We start from the raw sequence: 20,109 nt of genomic DNA on the forward strand, positions 1-20,109 counted from the left end.
GAAAGATCTGTGCATAAATCTCTGTCCTAAACCGGATCCCATCTCCCTCTTTATTGGAAACCCGGGTTTTGTAGATTTCCATGTTTTTGCCCAGGTCAATATCAAGTAAATGCTTGTAAATGATTTTTCTTTAAACAGCTTTTGAGAATTGAGAGGAACAACAGGGAACATCAGAATGTCCTATTTGGAAGGCAAACTATCAAACTGTTTTTAAAAGCTGATCTTCCCACTAGTATCTTCAGCCTCCATTATTTTTCCACTTTCTAGCTCTGGATTTTTACTACTTAAGGCAAGGCTTCAGATGTGGGACATTATTTTCCTGTCCTGCCCACCCTGCAGACTCCTGTGTTGATGAAAAGGGACCAGCTGGAGCCCAGACAGACTGGGTTTGTCCCCCAGATTGGGTGTGATTTGCTCATTTTATAAACTGGAAAAATAAACAAACTTGTAGATCACTTATCCACTTGCAGTCAGAGCAGCACTGTCTGCTAGGGTACATTTTCAGTCCCCTCAGGAGGCCCAGTCTTGCACGTCCTGGGCATTTCCCTTCAGACTATCCTCCTGCCCCGTTTTCCCACTACCGCGAATTAAATACTGCACTGTTTAATACCACGCGTTACTAAGGCCCTCTCTGCAGTCTCCCACCTACTCTTTCATACCTAAATGAATTTGCTTCCTTCGTCGCTCTAGCTCTGGACTGGCCAGGCATTATCTATTCATCTGCACCCTTCCCTGCTCTTTCCAGTGTACAAAAACCTAGTCCACGGGAGGGGCTATCCCCCACACAGGGCCCATGAAAAGCAATGGCACCCAGGCAGGGAACAGCCTTGTTTACAGGATCTCTCCCGTGCCTGTTCCCCCGTGCCGCCCCCAAACACCCTTCCCCCGCCTGCCCGCTCTCCCCACGCATCGCAGCCGGAGCACCCCGGCCACGGCCTCGGCCACAGCTTCCCCCGCGTGCGGCCGTGCCCCGAGCTCCGAACCCCGGCGCCCGGCGGCTCCCCCGAGCCCCGGCGGCCCCGAGATGCCCGCGGGGAGGCCGCAGCCCGGCGGCAGGCCCTGCCCTGCCGGGCCCGGCCCTGCCCGGGCGCGGGGCTGCGCGCAGGTGGCGGCGGCCCGCGGGGAGGCCGCGGCGGTGGCGGTGGTGCCCGGGCCCCTGTGGCTCCGCCTCCCCGGCCTCCTGCGGCGGCGGCGGCGGCGGCTGCTGTTCCCGGCGCGGCCGCGGCGCTGCCTCCCCCTCCCCGGCTCGCTGGGCTCCCTGCCCCTCATGCGGATGTGACATTTCACGGCGTTTACCGCAGCCGCCATTTTGAGGCACAGAGCGCTGGCGGCGGCCGAGCGGCACCAGCGCGCCGGGCCACGGGCGACGGGGACGGCCCGCGGGCCGGGAGCAGCGAGCCGGGCGGCGGCCAGCGGCGGTGCCGGGGCGCTGGGGGGGCCGGGAGGGCAGAGGAGGGGCCCCGCGGCGCCTCCCCGACTTCGCAGCGCCGGGGACACCTCGCCAGGGGAGGGGGAAGCGCCGGGCGCAGCCGCCGGGCCCTGACTCCTGATCTCCCGGCCCCCCCCCTCCCCCCTCCCCTCGTCCCGGTCCCCTCCCCTCCGGCCCCCGGGGAAGCCGCCACCCCCGGCCGGTCCCTCCTCCCCACCCCTTTCCCCCGACCGGGTGCCGCCGCCGAGATTGGGCGAATAGCGAGCAAATACGTGCGCGTCTCGCTGCCTCCTCCGGCTGCCCGCTCCCTGCCCGCCGGAGCCCAGCCGCAGCCCCCCGAGGCGGGTGCCCAGTCCCGGCCGCTGCCCAGGCCCCGCCGCTCCTCCGCCCCGTCCCCTCCCGACGCAGGCCCGCAGCCCCCAGCGGGAAAGGCCCAGGCCGTCGCCGCCGAGCCCCAGCCCCAAGCCCAGCCCGACATGAACCACCATCAGCAGCAGCAGCAGCAGCACCAGAAGCCCGGGGAGCAGCAGCTGAGCGAGCCCGAGGACATGGAGATGGAAGGTAAGGCCGGGGCCGGGCCGGCCCCCGGGCCCTCTGCTCCGCGCCGAGTTTCCCCCCCGCTCTCCCCCAGCCTCGCCGCGGGCTCCCGGGGCTCCCCCGCAGCCCCTGGCGCAGCGCAGCCCGGCCCCCCCTCGGGGAGCTCCCTTCCTCGGCCCGAGCCCCCCCGAGCCCCGGTGCACAGGCACCCGGCCCCCCGGTGCACAGGCACCCGGCCCTTTCTCTCCTCCTCCGCAAACATGGGCGGCCGGGGCCGGCCGTGCTGCGGGGCCGGGGGAGCTCGGGCGGGCGAGTCGGCGGCGGGAGGCGCTGAGCGAGGAAAGTTGAGGCTGGGAGCAGCGTGCGAGGGGCTGGGGGGGCGGAGGGGGAGCGGGGGATGGGGGGGCGGGGGGGGCCGGTCCGGGAGGGGCTCGCTGCAAGAATGCGAACCGTGCTGGGGCGGGGGGAGCGGCCGTACGGCAGGGGGCTCGGCTCGGCGGGGCGCGCAGCAGAGCTCGGGGGGCACCGGGAGCCTCCCGCGTGGGTCGGGGGATCCCGGGGGCTGGGGGGCGGGGCAGCGGGTCCCCAGATCCCTGCGGCTCGGCGGGGGGGGGGGGGGGTCGCGCTCCCGCGGAAGACGACGCCGCTGCCCGGCGAGGGGCTGGGGAGGGCAGCCCGGGCCCTGTTTTCCAGCGGGGCGTGGGGGGCCGGGGGGGGTCCGCGTTGGCCGGGGTTGAATGGGGGGGGGGGGGGGGGGGGGGTCCGGAGCCTCCCCGCCGCCCCCCTCGGGGCGGGCTTGAGCAGCGCCGGGCCGGGGCCGGGGCCGGTGCGGGGCCGCTCATTGTATGCGCGCAGCCACGCCGCTCGCCATTTTTAATTAACCCTCATCCCGGGGTTATTTACAGCAAACGCGCCCGGCCGGGCCTAGCGCGGGGTCGGCGGGGGCTGAGCGCTGCCCATGTGTAGCGCCCGCGAGCCGCCGGCCCTCATCCTGCACCGTCATGCAGTTGCGCCGCGCTCATAAAGGAGGCACTGCGTGTGCGGGCTGCTGCCCCGCGCCGCTCCCCGCCGCTCCCGAGCGGTCCCTTCGGCGTTTCTCGCCTGCTGTCCTTGGGTTTTGTTTTTCTGTTTGTTTTTTTGTTTGTTTGTTTTTCCCTCCCTCCTTCCAAACTACGAACTCGGCCCCGTGCAGTTAGTTCGGGCAAATAGCACGTCGGGGGTTCGCTTCGTCAGGAGGGGCAGGCACGGCGCTGAGCGTGCCCATGGGGTTTGGCTTGGAGGTCAAAATATTGCCTAAATCTTGTTTAGGGTGGCTGGCCATGAATGCACACGTTTTGTTTTAAATATTTGGATTAGCAGTAAGGTACATGGACACAGGGTATTTCACTTGTGAACCACAGAAATTGACATAGCAGATGTATATTTCTACTAAATAACAGGCCTGGAAATTACAAGTAGCAAAGGTGTTTTGGTGGAAGTTGGTCACAGTAACTGGGTGGTTACCTTTCAAGATTAAAAGGTCATTACAGGAAGCCTTGCTTTTTTGAATGTAAATCTCTATTTCCTAAAATTATAGCTAAAACCTATTTGCTATTGGAGTGATTTTTTTTTTTTGGAAAAATCTCCAAATTGGCAATTATATACTCAGTAACCAATACAAAAGACTTTTAAAATGCTTCATATTTGTTTTTGTGCATGCATACGCACACGTTAACATTTTGTGGGATACATTTTCCAGCAAACTTTGATAGCCTTTAGCAATCTGCTTTCTCAAAATCCTTTTCAAGTTCATAATACTACTGACTATCTGATGTTTTTATTTTGATTTTTCTATGGGCTTGGTGTTCTACCATGCTGGGCACACTGTGAAATGCTGAACACCTTTATTCAGTTAAAGGTGTCCTGCACCTCTCAGGATTGCATCCCCTCTGTCAGTGGGGAAACAGAAGCCCAAAGTACACGTGGAAGTCCTTCTGATGGTCGTGCAGACCTTATGCTGCTGGCCACCTCCTTTGGAGGGGCGAGGAAGGAGTCTGTGTACATCCGCACAGCATCCCTGGGAATGCAGTGTTGCCTCAGAAGTCTATTTGTGATCTATTAGGCTGCACTCAGCTGATTCAGGGTGATACTATGAGCTCGCTAATTTGTGAGAGCTTACTGACCTGTGTGCAAAACAAAAATTGTCCAGCCTTTGGAGGCTCTCTTTAAATGCTTTTTTCCCCCCTTGAAATGTGAAGTTTACCAAATTGCTGAGATAAGGTTATTGCTAACTTTTAATAAAAGTAGATGTCATGGGTATATATTCTGTGTGAAACAGTGTTCATCATCTTATGTATGGGTGTTCATGCTTCCATGGGAGAGATGTTTTCAAGCAGTGAGGAAAATATTTAATAGCGTGTAGTTAGCTTAATTTTAATGTGCATAAGACAGTGTCAGATGCCATTCTTCACTGAGTGATCACACTAGATTTAGGAGGTATGTGAAGAATGCACAGTGGAAAATTGCACTTCTTGGCTTCAAGCTATGTGAAGGCATGCTTGTTCTCTATACGCCTATACTAGATGAACAATTTTAATGAATAAAATAACTATCAAGCAGTAATAAAAGCATGGAATTAAATTCTCCAGGATTAAGCGGATATGATATTCTGAGCGTCTGCTCTCTTGTCCAGGGTTTTTCTCCCTTCCCTTTCCCTTGTAACTAATGTCATTGATGATCTTGCGGACACTGTAAGTGAGAGTAGTGTGCCCGGGGCTGTCAGGCTTCAGGAGTGAGGGAGACGTACCCTCTAGAAAGGAAAGCTGCTTAATCTCTGCATCATGAGCTAAAGAAGCGATGACAGCCTTGATAAGGGGCAGGTATCTACTCCATACGACCATGTGTGATACAGGCTCACCTTCTTCTGATTTAGCTAGAATAATGTGATGGTATGAACCACCTCTTTGTATATTTAGTCTTCCTGTGGATGTTGTGTTTGAAATCAGCTTTAGCCTTACTAAGGTACAGTGGTAGCGATGCATGGACAGAGAAACTCTGAATTTATGAGAAGTGTAGGAAAACATTTGGTCCCTTCAGCTGAACACGATAGCTTCCTTAGCTAGAAAACACAGCATTTGCTGCTGCTGGTTCTCTTCTTGTGTTCTTCCCCAACATTTGTGCTAGCGCAACTTCTTGTCACCATAAAGTGATTGAAATAATTTTTGAGTCATTGAAATGATTTTTTTTTTTAATGTAGCTTCATTCTTTTTAACTTGGTTCCCCCTGCAGCCCTGTTTAGTGTTATATTAATATGGTGAAGGTTTGGCATCGGGATGGGAAGGAACAAGAAAACTGCCACCTCGAGCAGCCTATCTTTACCAAATTATGTCAGTAGTAATGGATTTTGCCAGCACCCCTCAGTCGCTGCTGCATAAAGCATGTGATTCTGGTACAGCGGCTGCCTTTGCACTGAGACAGCCTGGGAGTGCGCATGTTAGCCATCGGTGCCCGACTTTGAGATAATTACCCTCTCAAGATGTTAATTTAGTCAATTATTCCACAGCATATTTTATTTGCTTATATACTAAATAAGTTTAGTGGAAAAAATAAATACTAGTTTTTGTGTACTGAAGGTAGGGTACGTAGGCTGCTTTATCATGCAAAGAATTAGGGCTGTTCAGTTGCTGGTGAGTTGCTCTGTGAGGTGTAATTGAACCCAAATCCCCCTATGTTCTGTATGCCTCCTCGGGAACTTCTTTGCACAAATGTGTCTAGTTGAGCTTCAAAGAACTTGGCTTAATACAAATCTACAGTTACGTATTTCATAAAGTTCTTTCATTGCCTCCATGGAAAGTCTCATTTGCAGCTTAATAACTGGAGGTTTCCCTTGTTTATAGTTTGAATTTGCCTCTTTGTAGTTTCAGCCTCTGCCTGTAGTTGTATACATATGTATGTTTCGCATTAGGGCTGTTTCGTTTCAGATGTAGCAGGCATAGTGTAGCCCTTGGACGCGTGGTGATGGGTAGCTGGGGTTGCAGGCTTGTATTTTCCTTGTGCAGCCCTGCATCCTCCCTGGTGCTGCTGTCCTCTGAGTGTTTCCCTAGTTAGGCTAGTTTAATGTTGAGATTTGGATTCCAGGTGAAACGATGCAAGCTTTTTAGAAAGGAGGAGATGTCTATGTGTGTGTGAGAAAAGTTTAAAATCGCGCTTTTTCGCAGCGTCCTCGCGATGGCAAGTTTGCGGCCCTTGCTGTTCATCCGTGTTTTGTTGGCTGCTGACAGCACTTACTGGATTTCTGTCCCATTGTAGCAGATTGGTCACAAATCCATAACACTTTTTTTGCCCGTCTTCTGAATAGTATTTTGTCCTCATTAGTGTTCTCCATCCCTGTCACTTTGGTATCAGCTGCTTACGTGATACAGGGCTCGGTCCTTTTCTTGCCTGCCCTGGTGTGCCTTGCTCCTGAAGGCCCGTATCCCTCTTCCCTGAGCTCCTCCACTGTCCTCGGCACTGCTTCCAGCCCAGTGCTGAGGAAGGGGGCTGTATGTTTGGAAGGAGAATACGCAGGCCAGGTTCATCATACGAACACGGGTACCTGCTCGTTTCTCTCTTCTTCCTGCCCCCTCCCCTCTCCAGCCTTCATGTTTTTCCAAGAAATGGATGATGCTCAAGTGAGGGGTGATAAAAGCGCTGATGCAGCAGACAACAAGCAAAATTAAGTTAATTCTGAGGTTATGGCTGGAGTGAAGAACCAGGCCTGGTCTCTTATGTCCTGTAATGATAATGTGTAGTGCCTCTGGAAACAGCAAGCCTGGCCTTGGGAAGTGGCATGTGTTGCATCCCTCTTGGAGAACTTCTCCGTGCCAGCTGAGGAAACGGCACGGAGGGGACTTTAGAAGAGTGCTGACTATCTCTAGTTCTCTTCTGTGCTTTCTTTGTCAAATAAGTGCTTAGTATGCTCTCAGATCTAGTAAGTTTTCTGTGAAGGAGAAGTGAACTAAATCAAGTAGTGGTAAATGCATGTAAAATGCAGAAGGAAACAGGTAGCGCTATTCGGGATGAAGTAAATATCAATACGTATCAGACCTCCTTGATACAGTACATACCAATACGTATCAGACCTCCTTGCTCTATCCCAGCTGTTGCTTACTGCTGGTTGAATTCAGAACAGATGTAAAATCCGCTGCCTATCGTACTCGGTCGCTGTGTTAAGTGATGGAGCAAGTTGTGTGTGTAAAAGCAGCGTAGCCCCGAACTTTAAAACCGCAGATGGAGATGGTTGTTTGAGACTAACTGAATTGGTTTCAGAGCTGCAGAATAATTTATCACAAAAAATCTGCGCAGTGCATCCAGCCTGTGGCAGTTAAACCAGTTCAGCCAGTACATCTTGCATGACATCATTCAATATTTGGGCTAAGGGTGAAAATGAACTGGTTTAGAGCTTGTGAAGCACCCACTTTTTTGTTAAATGATTATACATTTAAAACAGGGCATTGTTTGCTTTAGTTTGTGCTTTGAGATGTCTTAGATGAGTTGTTTTAGCTTAACTTTGTATCTCGTGGCTGTAAAATGTTGATTGTGAAGGAGAAAAGTATTGGGTAGCTTGCAATAGAAGGTATTAGTAAACTACAGCATTTTTTTCTTTTCAAACACAGATGTATGTATATTAGTATATATAGAAAATCTGTTACGTGCTAGTTTGATGTAACCAGCAGATTAACATTTAATATAAAATGCCTTGGTGGGTAGATTGGGGGCTGTAGGCTGGTTACGTTATTTATCAAGTTATTAAATACGCAGGGTAGTTCTTAAAAAACTTTCTTTATTAGTACTTCAGATATTTAGTGCATTTTGCTCAGATAGTTTTAGTATTGTAGCCTGATACACTAGCAAAAAGCTGTATGTTCAGAGTAAAAGTGCACATACTCAGTGGCAACAGCTGTAGCATAATGTATCCGTGCACGGTGTTGCAGGTTTGAACTTAACACTTGCATTTCAATATTTCCGCTAACCCTCTTTTTCACCTATGCTTACTGATTGTAGTAAAACAAGCTCTGTGGGTTTAGAAACGCTGAGAGATCAGAATGGGTTTTGAATGAATTGCCAGCAAAATGAGGAGTGGTCAGTTTGGAAAGCCCGTGTGTTTCTGCTTTATATTGCGTACTTTCACTAGGTGGTTGAGCTTTTGTCAACCAGAACCAATTCAGCTGGAAATAGGTGGATGGACGTTGAGAACAGTCAAACTGTACTGAATATTTGCAGTTTGGGGAAGGCCATTTCACTCTTTTACATCTCGCCCTGTAATGTCTAGGTGCTCTTTGGAGTACTTTTCAGAGTACAAAAGCACACGTGAAGACTGGTTTGTGTTGGACTTAATGTGCATCCAGAATAACACAGCTTGCTTGTTCAGTGTAACAGCGTGCCTGTATTTGTCAAGCAAAATCACTTAAAATAGCATTGAATAAAAAGATGGTAAATTTTGGTAAAACTAAAATCCTGTGATGTAAGCAGCATAGCATGTCTCAGTTTGGTTTTAATTGGTATTTGGCAGCTGTTTTAAGCATTAGTGCAATAAGTCATTCCTGACCCGTTTAATTGTGAAGATTTAAGCAAAGCCATGACAGTTTGTTGCACCAAGCATCTCAGGAGGATGGGACATTCAGCATCAGCAAGTCCAGTTCTCCTTGCCTGCTGCCATGAAGCAAGCTCTGGAGCACTGCCCTGCAGAGATGTGCTGGGAGCATCCCTTGGACCTGGGAAGGGAAGGTGCCAGCGTCTCAGCTTGCTCCTGCATGGACGTTGGTGTGTGAGGTGGTCTTCCAGGTGGCCTGAACACCTGGGGTCCCGCATTGGAACCAGCACCTTGACAGCTCCAAAGCGTATTGCAAGCCAGTGGAAGACAGTGTGAGTAAGGAGCTGAAACGTCCTGTGAGAGGAAAGCTCCAAGCAGGTCTATAGCAGTTCAACAGCAGTTTGCAGCCTAGGAGATAGGGTTAATATTATTTTTTAAATGCAGTCAGTTTTTTTATATATAACTCCATAAAAGAGGTGGAAAACAACTTTTGTATGTTAAGGGGTTGATTGTATTCCTATAGGATTTGATTTAAATGTAGAAGTCTGTGAAAATTCTTAATGCTATTTTTCCTAATTTCCCTTTTCCTTCTGTAAATCTGAAAGGATGTGTAGGAGTATCATTGATAATAGTGTTTGCCATAGCTCTAAGCTTGATCGTCTAGTGATTTCACAAGGTGCAACTGAGAGAGTGTTCTTAAAAAACACATCTCTAGGTGTGCATGTGCGTTTTTATAAAGATCTAAGGAAAACTTTTCTTTAGGGCTCTGACTGTGATGTTATACGAGTATAACAATTGGATGGACTTCTTTTGAGCTCTGTTTAAAAAAAAAAAAAAAAAAAAAGTTGTGTTTCCCCAGTAGAGATTTTGCTTCCTGTATTTTTCGGGGGTCTGTTTTCTAACATCACTGGCATTGATCAGCGGAACTTTGATGGAGGTTTGGATAAAAACAGGAGTGTGCAAAAGTCCGTTCAAACTTAGTGGCAGTTCTACATTCCAAGTCCGCCTCCGTGAGTTAATATTCTTCCTGTTAAATGGATCAGGGGTCAATAGTGGATATTTCTGTGTTAAAATGACTAATTCTTCAATTAAGAAGGCACAGAATTTACATCTATAGTAAATGCATTGGTAAAACACTTAATATGCAGAGACATTATTTAAGAAATGATGGAAATTTAGGATATTTAGGAAATGATATTTTTAAGAGTCTCGGTATAAGATCAGTGCATTTTGCTTTGCCTTGATAGGAAGTTATTGGTGTGAATCTTGCGCTGAGGCTGCGGGCAGGATCTCACCTCTAGGCCATGCGGTGATCCTTCTGCACTCCTGAGCATCTCCCACACGGGACTGGTGGTGTGTCTGGGCTGCTCTGCTCCAGGGAGGGTGCTTTCAGCTTGTGTTCTGCACCTCTCCACTGCACTGGATGTGGGGGTAACACATGGCTGTGGCTTGTGCTGGTATGAACGGTCTGGTGTGCAGGTCAGGTTGCAGGACCAGGAAGGCTGGCCGCCCTGCTGCTGGTACCTGTATTTTCATGCATCACGGGATGCACGTCGCTGTTTTGTCCAGCGGCTGCGATGCTGCCCATCACTGATCCCGTTCCTGTTTGGGTGCCGCAGCCCCTGCGACCAGATGGGTATCTGTGTGGAAGTGCACTTAGCTAGGACTCTGCAGTATTTCAGCAGTGACCTGATGTGTTTTTTTGTCTCACTGCTCTCTGATTATTGGAAAAGAATGAAGAGGTTCCTGGCTGGGAAATGATCAGTTGCCCTTTTTTTTCTTCTTGCCTAGAAATATGTTTTGTTTTGGGCAGTCAAGGCACAGTTGGCAGTCCTGGTAGGCAAGGTAGTTTTTGCATCTTCTATGTATTTGTTTTTTTTCAAAAACAGAAGCATTACATTTGGAGGTAGGGAAAAACTTGCATTCTTCCTTCCTGCCTGTAAGCTCAGGCTATTATGCTCCAGCCAGCTCCTCGTGGTTGCTGTTTAATAGTCATGCAATACATCTCAGTTACGTACTGCCAGGATATTTCTGGTAACTGTAATCAGCTAACAGTTTTTAGACACAAGTTTGCCTTCACAGTATGTCTTAACTATTCTATTTAGATAAATGGCTGTTTTGCTTCTGTTATAGATTTTAGAGATGTCTAGACGCTCAGATGCTGTTATATAGGTTTACAAGCTTCAAATCTGAAGACAATGTGAGATGTAATTTTTCTTAAAGGGGATTTTGAATTCTGGATCTGCACAGGCTGTGTGAATGCTGTTTAATTGTTCATTAAATCAAGCTATGGAAAGCTGGATTTCCTTCTTCTTTGGGAAAGAGCTAACCTGTTCTGAAGAGTTGTTCACCTGGTCAAGTGTTACTTAATGACATTGAAGGTCGAAGGTAATTTCTGGAGGAGAATAGATACTATTCACAGTTTGAACACAGAGGTAACTCAAGTGCGTCTGTAAATTATATGAATTAAAGAATGGGTCACAAACCACATGCAAAACCCTCCTTGCTAGTAGCAATTGCAGCAGTGGTGTTTCACAATTCTCTTCTGCTTTCCTTTCGCTCTGCTCATTCTTCCTGTGTGGTTTTCAGCTCCTGTATTTCAGTGTGACTGTTTCAGATGCTACTTGGATTTCAACCCTGCACCTATAAAGCGATCACCTTAAAAACTAGTACAGTGCTGTGCAGTATCTCAATCATGCCACAAAGGTGGTAACCATAAGCATAAGTGCTTTTTTTGTTTGTTTTTTGTTTTTTTTCCCTTAAGGTGTCCTTACAGCTGAGGAATTAAGTAGCAGTTAAATCAAACCGGAATCTGCCAGAAATAGCAACTTTCTGTTTTTTTTTAAGCATTGTATTTTAAAATCTCGACCACAGAATTTGATAACTGCTTGTTTCTTCAAATGTGTCACTTCAGTTTCATACTGATTTTAAGATACTTTATTGTTCTCAGCAGATTTGTCTTGTTCTTCAGCTTTTGTTCATCAGCTTATGCTTTGGCTTACACCCTCTGCCCTGAAGTGTAGCTTCCGAAGTAGGAAAGGGTTGGCATGGGAGGGATAGGATCTGTTTCGGGAAGGGAGTATTGGGGTTCCTCTCTGGAGGAAGGAGTGCTCTGTAATTCCTCTGCCTACCAATGGATCTCTGCTGGGGAAGGCATCTCTTGATCTTGGTAATGGCACAGAGGGAGGGGAAGAACACGTGGGAAGTTGTGCGGAAATGGATCTTGTTTCACCTACTGCTGCCCATAAGCAGCCCCTGATCATCCTTGTCTTTGCGTGCGGAACCACAGCGTGTATCTGCAGACCTGTAGTCTCAGCGTGAAACCTCAGCTGCAGTGGTCAGTGACCTCTTGCTGGGTTAAGAAGACATTTCAACTAATTCTTTAAGACCTTTCGTCAGCCTTCAATATAACAAACAGAGAGGTGTTGACACTAATGCAGTGAGAGACCGTGCCTCCAGTGGTTCTCATCAGCAAGAGTCTGCTGGTCATCTTACAAAAGTACTTCTGCACTGGAATCGTTTGTATAAATGGACCTTGATAACTTGAATCCACGTTGAATCAACATTTAGATACTTTGTGGCACCTGTGAAGAACAAAACCCATGTGGAATCGCAGTACTGGATTGATTGCAATGCAGAGTAGTCAAGGTCTGAGCGTGAGCCTCAGTGTGAACACATCCTTCTGCGAGTCGAGCTACACTGGTAGCACTGAATTCAACACAGAGCACACCATCAAGGCTCATTTCTTCAAAAATGCCGTTATTGGTACCTAACTTTTGCTTAAACGAGCACAGCAGAAGCCTGCTCACAGTTGGTAGAAGTGCATGCCTCGCTGCAGTCAGCGACGTCGAACATCTCCTGTGTGCAGCAGCAGGTCCTGTGCAGCTGCCCACCGGACACCAGTGTCTGTAAGGATGAGGAGCCCAACCCAGTACTGGGCAAAAGCTGCAGGGAAAGGTTTGGATTTTCATCTGGGCACTAAACCTGACTTTTTTTTTTTTAAGATTACTATTTACATGCTACCGGGAGCCAGGAGAAGAGTTTGTGTACAGTTCATGTTGACCTTCCTGCAGAGAACAGGTATCTTCTGGAGCAGTGTTTCACCTCTACACCTCTCTTTTGCCTCCTCACTTGCACTGTCACAACTGTTTGGGGGAGCACGTGGTAAGTAAGCTGAATGAAGAGAATGAAATTTAAAGTAACTTCCTTATTCTGGGTTTATTTTTAACCTAGCTCAGTTCACTGGTCTAGCTTATTGTTTGGCCTCACAAACAAGTGGGCCAGCCTGACTGAGGAGGCAGGAGAGAGAGAGAGAGAGAGAGAGAGAGAGAACTCTTAAGCTGTTGATAACTCCCATAACTTCTTTAACTTTCCCAAGAACCTTTGTTTGACACTGGGACCTTTCTCCCCCAGTAAATGCATTAGGAGACAGGGCTGTAGCAAGGTTACAAGGATGAGTAGCAGATCAAAACTTAGTTCTTACTGCTGACACCTGGTTTTACCATTACAAAAATTGAATGTTGTTCAGATGTGAACCACTTCTGGGGATGAAATTGTTCCCATTATAGGTCTGCTTCTGAATATCTTCCTTTTTTTTTTGCACAAGGGTATTCCTTGGAGCTAAAAATACTCCCGAATTCTCCACCTTGAACATACATCCAAAAGATCTTCAGCTTTCTCACCTATACTAAACGGGTTACTATTTTTAGATTAAAGTACGTATCAAAATCTCCAGCAATCACAGTGTAATATTTGGGAAGGAGGGAAGCCTCCTGCCCAAGCCAGCTTTTCTTCTGATACAGTGATTAAAAAATTTCAAGGTCATAATCAGACCTGGTGTTAGTGCTTACTGCGGCTTTTCTATGAGCCAAGCTCTCTGGCCAGCTTAATTGTCCTCATCTAAACAAGACCCGCCAGTTTCTGAAATGTGGTTAGATCATACAAGTTTGTAGCAGGCTGCTTAGAAGATTTCAGAGTTAAACATTTTTCATAAATAAAGAGGTTATAGGAGGAGATGCATGGAATTTTGATCATTTAAAAGTTAATTTAAGTATCTTTTGCTGTTAGTACCTTATTCACAGGTTAGATTTGGGAATACAAAACCATCTTAATGCTAGACTGGGTCTAGTTAGTGTAGCTTGAGTAAAATATTGGCAGAGGTTAACTAGGCTAATGTTCATTTTTGATCTCTTGTTTTAAGATACCTTGAAATGCACATTAAGCACCTCAGCTGCATGCTTTATTAAATCAAAGGATAGGCTTACAGGAAAAGTATTTGAAATTTTGGCAGAATACAACTCTGTAAATAGAGATGTTTTTTTTCTAAGATTTTTTTGAAGCTATTGGAATTGTTGAGCAATTAATGGGTCATTTCTGCCCTAAATATCGGAGTGCTGAATACCATGAGAAGCTAGTTAACTTCTGAGTGTTAAACCCATTCTTGGTGGTAGTGTTGCACTTTTGTTTTCTATATCATGCTCAGAAATTTGATGGGGGGCTAATTTGGTAACGTGGCTCTCCATCTGGGGATGCCTCGCTCGCCCATAGCTGCCTGGTGTGCAACACCAGTTAACCTGCCCATCACCCTGCTACTGGCAGCACTCTTTCCTTGGGAGCAGTCTCTAAGCTGGGTGAATTGTTCTGGGGATGGCAGAAGCCTACTTTAAGCCACTGTTTCCTAGATGAGGGTGCGTTGGGAGAACAAGCTCTGAAAATAGGTCACTACTTTGAAAAAAATAATTTTGGCCTACATCCTGGTTGAGTTCAGAAGAGTGCCTGGCGAAGTGGGCAGCCTGGGATCTCCTGCTTTTATTTTACGGGCAGAGTACCTTGGTTTTGGTGGCAGCCCTGTCTAGATGCTCTTCAGACCCGAACAGAGAAGAGGCCAGAGGGGTATCAGTTCCTTTTCCCCTGCTGCCACTCAGATAGTGCCTTGATCCCCTGCCAGGCTAGGAGTGGCATCTGTGCTCAGACGGATAACACAGAATTTCTAGTGCTATAGAAACCCAACTTGTCAAGTTAACATATTTAAAAGACTCTTGATTATATTGGCTTAGGCATTAGTTTTCTGGGAGCTGGAACACTTTCCTCACCCTACCACATTTCTCTGCCATTTATTGGGATCTGTAACTGTAGGTCATGTGTTGTGGGTGAGGGTATGCAGTTGCCTCCTGGGTCTGCTCAGAAGTGTTCGGATTGTGTCTGTTCTATTCACCAGCAGCACAAGTTATTTTAAAATAACATTTTAATGGTAGTTCAATACCTGGACGTACCTGAATAATTTAGGTTTTTGGCCTAGCCAGGTTGTTTAACTATCTTGTGAGATTTAAGAGAAAATAAATTAAAAAACAGAAAAAGCTATAGTTCCACTTGTTGTAGTGGGGAGAGATGCATCTCCCATTCTCCAGGGCCTTACTGGTTATCTTGGATGCATTTTTTCAAGCAATGATCAAATATGAGGATTGGAGTTAGGCTGCTAGAGCTATACTGAAATGTAGGTTACTATTGCAAGAAGTTTAAAGTACCAGTGTAGCCAGCAACACGTGCGGCTGCCAGTGCCAGCTCTTCTGGGGATGTGTGCGTGCCTTGATTTCCACCGATCCTCTTGTCCTTTCTAATCAAAGCTCAAAAATACAATCTGGTCTCCAAAAATACTTAAATGACCTAGAACTAATGTGCTTTTTGTCTACTGCTTTCCTCCCCCCAACTCCATTTTCACCTTAAGATAAGGAATCACAAGGATTAGGAACCACATAAGCGGGTGCGTGAGAGTTGGGTGTTGAGAAGCTCTGGCTGGTGCCTGGGCTGCTGCGGGGGAACTCTGCTGGAAAGCTGACAAACCAAGTGCACCAGCACAGGAGCTGAAGGGTAGCGGTCTCATCTTTCGACCTGGATGAAGGATTCATGTAAAGGACAATTGCAAGAATAATAGTAGTAATAGTAAAATAATACTAAAGAAAAAATCTTGTCTCTGGTTTTACTCCTTGCTTGCAGAACAGATTGAAAAAGCTACTTCTTATGTGCTCCAATCTTTGACTTACTTGCATCTTTATTAAAATTGGTAACAAAAATCAAACGAAAACTTTGTGTGCCCAGCAATGCTCAAAATGGTATTCCTTAAAAACAAACAAAAAAAAGTACATTCAATAAACTAGATAGAAAAATGACGTATAAAGCCATCCCTAGAGCAGGGGTTGTATCCTGCAATTAATCCAGCACGTGCAATGCTACCGTGTAACTGGAGTTTGTCACTTAATACAGGTTCTTAACTTCCCACATAGAAGGATCCCATAATTTTGCCAGAGTGCTTTGGACACCAGTGTCGTGAATTTTAGTTTGCATGTGTGCAAATGGATGGGCTGGGCTGGAAGGGGAGGCATTTAGTGGGTGCATCTGGGACAACCTTTCTGGTTCCCCTGCAGCTGGGCTCCCATGTTCAAGTGGATGCTCGCCCTGGAAGTCAAAGTTCAGGGGGACTTGGGAGTCGCTGGATCCGGGAAGGAAGGTTGTGGTGACTTGAATGCTGAATTGGACTGAGTGCTAGGAAATAAGTGCTCTTGCAGTTAAAGTGTTTCTGTTTGCCTGTGGAACTCATGAGGAGTTTGTTGCTATTGATATTTGCAGAAGAGGGAAGAATGAAAATAGAAGACTTTAAAAAAATTGGCTGGGAACACTGCATCTATTAGGTAGGGATGATGGTAGGAGTGATAATAAAATCTAGAAACAAAGTGTCTATAAGCTATATTGGAAGGGTTCCCTTTGTGTTCTGGGGTCATGCATTCTGTGTCAATACTTAGCAAATATTTTAACAGCGCAGAGGGTGGCGATGGCAGCGGTTTTTTTGATGAAGGCACATTGTTTTTGTCTTGGATCGTGCAGCGCAGTACTAGTGGGCAGGATATCTCTGTGTGCAGCATGGTCCTTGTGATGGATGACTTCTCTCCTGCCATACAACAGTGTATGGGATAAATCCCAGGGCCTTGCTAGAGAGGCAAGTTCCTAGAGCATGGTAGACAGCCTAATAAAATCCAAGAGATGTCTGGCGTCCCACAAGTTATCATTTGGATGTTTAGAGCCGTCTCTTGTTTACCAAGACTATCCAAGCCCAAGTGAGACACCTGCTCACTCATTCTTTGTCTCTCTCTTCTTGTTTTTGGGGGTTTCTTTGATCTTAAAATGTGCTGAAAATGCATCAGGAGTAAAGCATCCACAGGAGTATTAAAATACATAAACTTAGCCATATGAGCTAGAGCAAATCAAACGGCATGTGTGTTTATTTCTTTATTTTAACATTTTAATGGTCAAAGGATGTAGTAGGAAAAAAACAAGTGTATCTGCTAGGTAAAACTATAGACAATGTATTGTGTCTGATGGGGTTAGTGAACAAGCTTAAACAGGTAAAGAAAGGCTCTCCTGTTACATGTGCACAGATGAATTTCCTTTTGTGTAGCTTAGCTGTTAAAAGTATGCCAGTGTTGTGTTACCACACCAATAAACACAACATATTGCCACTTACAAAAACCCAGGTGCTTACAAGTAGGTGAAATAACTGAATATCATATCAAAGGGTTTGCTTTGGCTGGTTCTTTTGCAGGTCTGAGTGCTCTGCCCCAGAATGCAGCTTCTCCCCCCAATAACCTCCAGCAAAAAAAGTATTCTCTTTTCAGCCTCAAGTCTATCTTAGTTCTTTTTGTCTCTTATATCTTCTTATTCTTTACTGCAAAAGCATAGCATGGCACATCTTTTCCTTGCAGAAATGGAATAGAGTATTCCATAGAAATGGAAGAGTATTTCACTATGAATAAAAGTTGCAGCTAAACTATTGCTTCTTCTGCAAATTGACTCTCTGTAACCATTCATAAATCCGTATCTTACTCTGACTTTGACCCATAACATTTGTTTTTTTTTCCCTTTCGTTTTGCCAAACTTGAATGTAATGGCATTCAAATTGGAGCTCTTTGCTTCAATTCTGTTAGTTCACGGTGTTAACAAACAAACAAAAAACTTTTAGATAAGAAACCTTCAAAGGATTCATACTAGTTGTCGATGTTTTTAATGAACTTTATTTCTTAAGGAAGATCTCTTAATTTGTGTCCTGACTGCCTGTGAAAGGAGAAGTAAATCCATATAGATTTTTAATTGAATAATAAGTTGTTTAAAAAAAGAAAGTGCCAGGAATTTCATTCTGAACAGTTTGTGGTATACCTCTCCCTCTGCATTTGTTTCTCTGTCCTCTCTTCTGATCAGCTGCCTTGCCCTGTCCTATGCTCACCGTTTCTCCGTTCCTCCAAGGAAAAGTGTTGGGTTTCCAAGTCATGGAAAAGGAGTCCAGGAAGAAGAGAGGAAATGAGCTGAGGATCCAGTAATGGGGAGGACTGGAAAAAATAAATCTGCTTTTTCATGCTCCAGGGGTATACATAAAATACTGACAGCATTTGTGGGATAAAAGGTATAGCTAGAAGTGTAAGTGACCTAGATAGATCAAAAGAAGAGTGCGACCAGTAAGGGTTTCTGTACCAGCGGTGCGTGAGCAGTCACCTCGTTTGTAATGTCTGATGATGACACAAGCCACAAGTGATACATCATTCAAGAGGAAAATAAAGGGTGGGGAGAAGACTTTTGGGACTTACGGGTTTCCTGAGACAAAGGAAGAACCATTCATCATCAGTAGAATAAGGGACTTGAGATGCAGCTTAATTTGGTGGTGATGTTTGTACCAGCTTCTTGCCAGAGGCAAAGCAGGAAGGCAGTAATTAATTTTGGAAGTCCTCAAAATTTGCTTCAGATGAGTGGTGCAAGCAATGGAACAAAAATAGCAGTAGTTAGGAAGATTTGCCAGAAGGAATAGAGTATTGAGATTGGGAGTGTATTTGTGGAATTAGGGTGTTTTGCAGAGCATAAGAAAGATTTAATTCAGTGGCTGACACGCAGTAGTCAGCTGCTCTAAAACACATTTTCAAGTCTGTTTTGTTGCCTTTGTGCTCTGAGAGTGGTTGTCCAGAAAGCTATTGAAATACAGTCTGAGGGCTTGGCTCGCGGAGCAACAAATGAAATATGCAATAAATAAGAAAGCAAATACACAACAAACGTGTAAGCAGTAAAGTATAACTCTTCAGAATGCATTTTTGCTCAGTAGTGTGCTAGTTATACTCATTGCCCCGTGTGAGGTGACTGGCTTTTCAAGGAAAAAGGATGAAATTTGTGACCAACTTGGTATTCTTTCTCCGTTCTCAGAGAAAACTAAACTAAAGCTTTATCGGGATGGCTCTGAAGTAAAGAGCTAAATGTTCCTCAGCATGTGGCATGGACACTTTGAAATGCTGCCTCCAGTCAGCTGGAGGTACTGAGAGGGTGCTGTAGGTGGAGTGGGGTGGCTCCTAACGGAGGGAAATCCAATGCCTGTCAGGGGAGAAAAGGCTGTGGAGGACACGAAGTGCTCTTAACCTTGGAATGCGTTGGAGAGAGGGTTATGGAGAAATAGTTATTTGGGGTTCTGACACATCAGGGCGTTAATGAGAGAGCTGCAATATACAAGAGCCCCATCATATAAAACAAAGTCCGTCTGAAGCATCATCTCCCCACCTGTCATTCACTTGGTTGCACTGCAAGGTGAAATCTAAATTGCATAGGTGGACATCCTCATTTCTTGAACGTCTCTCTCAAATTTCTGTTTCTAAAATAGTTTTTTTTTGCACAGTTTGCATAAACCATGTATTTTTGAGGCTTGCAGCTGCAAATGATACCGTATGAGGTGTACAGTTCAAGAAGCTGTGTCTGTGATAAAGAATCACTTTAAAAAATGATTGCTGCTTTACAGGTGTTGCAGTGTTTATCAGTAGGCATTCTTTTCATTCTTGTTTGTTTTCCAAGATGCTCGATTTTTGGAGACCTGAGTTTAGCTGTTCTCAGCTGATGCAGATACGGCAGTAGTTCTGCCTCGTTGATTTCAGTGCGTTTACATTAGGTTTTGGAAGAGAAAGCTGGCCTCAAAATGTCTGCACGGTTGTGCCTTTTGTGTACATATATTGTTTTCTCTAAAATACAAAGTATACTTCTTTTCCAATTGTGTTTGCTTAACTAATATGAGAACTTGGCTATGTGGTCCTGTGGCAGCTCTTTGGCACCAGAACAATTGGTTGGATGTTTAACGCTTGAGTAGTCAAACAGGAAAAACTTTTTGGTCACTTCATAAAAGTTTTCTTATGTTTTCATTCAAAAGGGGGAAAAAAAAAAGACTTCAAGTTGTTGACAAAAAAAGCGATAAAATTGTCAGTGGAGTGTTTAAGTGAGAATTAGAAAATTCCTGTCCTGCAGTCTTCTACGAATTCCACTGTAAATAATGGAAACCAATGCCAACAAGTCCTTACGTTTCTGCAGGAAAGGGTTTTGGAGCTGTGGCTTAACTCTCTTTGTTTGAAGAAAGTTGTTCTTCATGTAGATAGTATGAAATAATTAACGTGGTTTAATACTGATTTTGGCACCTGCTAGCGTTTGGATGTTTTCAGTGTAGCAAATTCCATTTTTGAAGCAGTAAGGAGAAGCTGACGTTCAGAACGCTTTCCAGCAATAACCACCTCTTTCTCAGAGCCCAAGT

The 20,109-nt window shown here is 46.0% G+C and overlaps 1 protein-coding gene across 1 annotated transcript in view; it reads left to right on the forward strand.

The window, feature by feature from the left end:
- Positions 1-1,428: 1,428 nt before the first annotated feature.
- USP7 (ubiquitin specific peptidase 7) overlaps positions 1,429-20,109 on the forward strand; it is a 72,612-nt gene continuing 53,931 nt past the window's right edge. Inside the window, exon 1 of the mRNA XM_040574420.1 lies at positions 1,429-1,990. Within this exon, the coding sequence (XP_040430354.1) occupies positions 1,906-1,990 (85 nt within the window). The 5' untranslated portion in view covers positions 1,429-1,905. The remainder of the gene's footprint in view (positions 1,991-20,109) is intronic.

The sequence above is a fragment of the Cygnus olor genome, chromosome 15 (genome assembly GCF_009769625.2).
Source record: "Cygnus olor isolate bCygOlo1 chromosome 15, bCygOlo1.pri.v2, whole genome shotgun sequence".
NCBI lineage: Eukaryota > Metazoa > Chordata > Aves > Anseriformes > Anatidae > Cygnus > Cygnus olor.